This window comes from Crocodylus porosus, unplaced genomic scaffold (genome assembly GCF_001723895.1).
Source record: "Crocodylus porosus isolate Cpor-Errol unplaced genomic scaffold, CroPor_comp1, whole genome shotgun sequence".
NCBI classification, from domain to species: domain Eukaryota; kingdom Metazoa; phylum Chordata; order Crocodylia; family Crocodylidae; genus Crocodylus; species Crocodylus porosus.
This window is the reverse complement of record NW_017728943.1, coordinates 13,470,941-13,471,908: the sequence shown is the minus strand read 5'-3', so window position 1 is coordinate 13,471,908 and position 968 is coordinate 13,470,941. Positions and strand designations below refer to the sequence as shown.

Here is a 968-nt window from a genome sequence, read left to right as displayed (position 1 = left end):
AGCACTTCAGCACCTGCTCATCTTTAAGTTAGCCAGCCAGTGCTTCCGGGTTTTTGGCGTGGGGGTGGCGGGTGGGGGGAACTGAGCAGCCGAGGCTTTCCTCTGAAATACGTGCCACCTCTTCTCTGCTTGGAGGTTGGGACTGGTTCCAGTTTGGGGATGAGGGGGGATGAACTGAGCTCTCCCTCAGACAGGGGGGAGCATGGCCTGCACAGTATCCGAAGCCACCCCAGAGGGACAGCAAGGGGGACAACTTAGGGGAGGAGGATGTTGGCTGGCTGGCTGGCTTGAGGGGGGGCGAAGGGTGTGTGTGGGGGGGTCCTTCTAGCTGGCTGCTCAGCAGTTAAGGCAGATGCATCTCCAGGGTCTGGTGCCCCAGTGCCCAAAGCTTTCCCCAGGGCTTAGCTCCAGGCCTGGGGGTGGGGAGGAGAGCCCGCCCTCACTGAGATGTCAGGAAAAGCTCTCTCGGCGGAGGGCAGCGAGGCCCCGCACCAGGCTGGCCGGAGAGGCGGCGGGGCCGCGGGGGGGGGTCGGCGGGCCCGGCCCCGCTCGGCGCAGGGGTGGGACTCGGCCCCGCCGCCTACACGTCCAGCACGTGGTTGAGATAGGAGATGTAGCAGATGGCGAGGCGCAGGATCTCGATCTTGGACAGCTTCTTGTCGGGGGGCAGCGTGGGCAGCAGCTTGCGCAGCTCGGCGAAGGCCAGGTTGAAGGCCTCCACGCGGATGCGCTCGCGCGTGGCGTGGGCCGAGCGGTACTTGGCCGTGGCCCGCCGCCGCCGCCGCTTCTCCTCGCGGCTCAGCTGCTGCGGGTGCAGCGCCGGCCGCCCCCCGCCGCCCTCCTCCTCCTCCACCGGCTCCAGGTCCGAGGCGCAGCAGCCCAGCGCCTTGGCCTCCGCGCCCAGCGACTCCGGGTCCGACGGCGCCGACGACGGGTGGTCCGAGTCCGCCGCCTGGTCCGGGCTCAGC

General features: G+C 68.9%; 1 protein-coding gene across 1 annotated transcript in view; it reads right to left on the bottom strand.

Moving 5' to 3' along the window:
- Positions 1–252: 252 nt before the first annotated feature.
- NHLH2 (nescient helix-loop-helix 2) overlaps positions 253–968 on the bottom strand; it is an 855-nt gene continuing 139 nt past the window's right edge. The window contains exon 2 of the mRNA XM_019548537.1: positions 253–962. Coding sequence (XP_019404082.1) covers positions 581–962 — 382 coding nt within the window. The 3' untranslated portion in view covers positions 253–580. The remainder of the gene's footprint in view (positions 963–968) is intronic.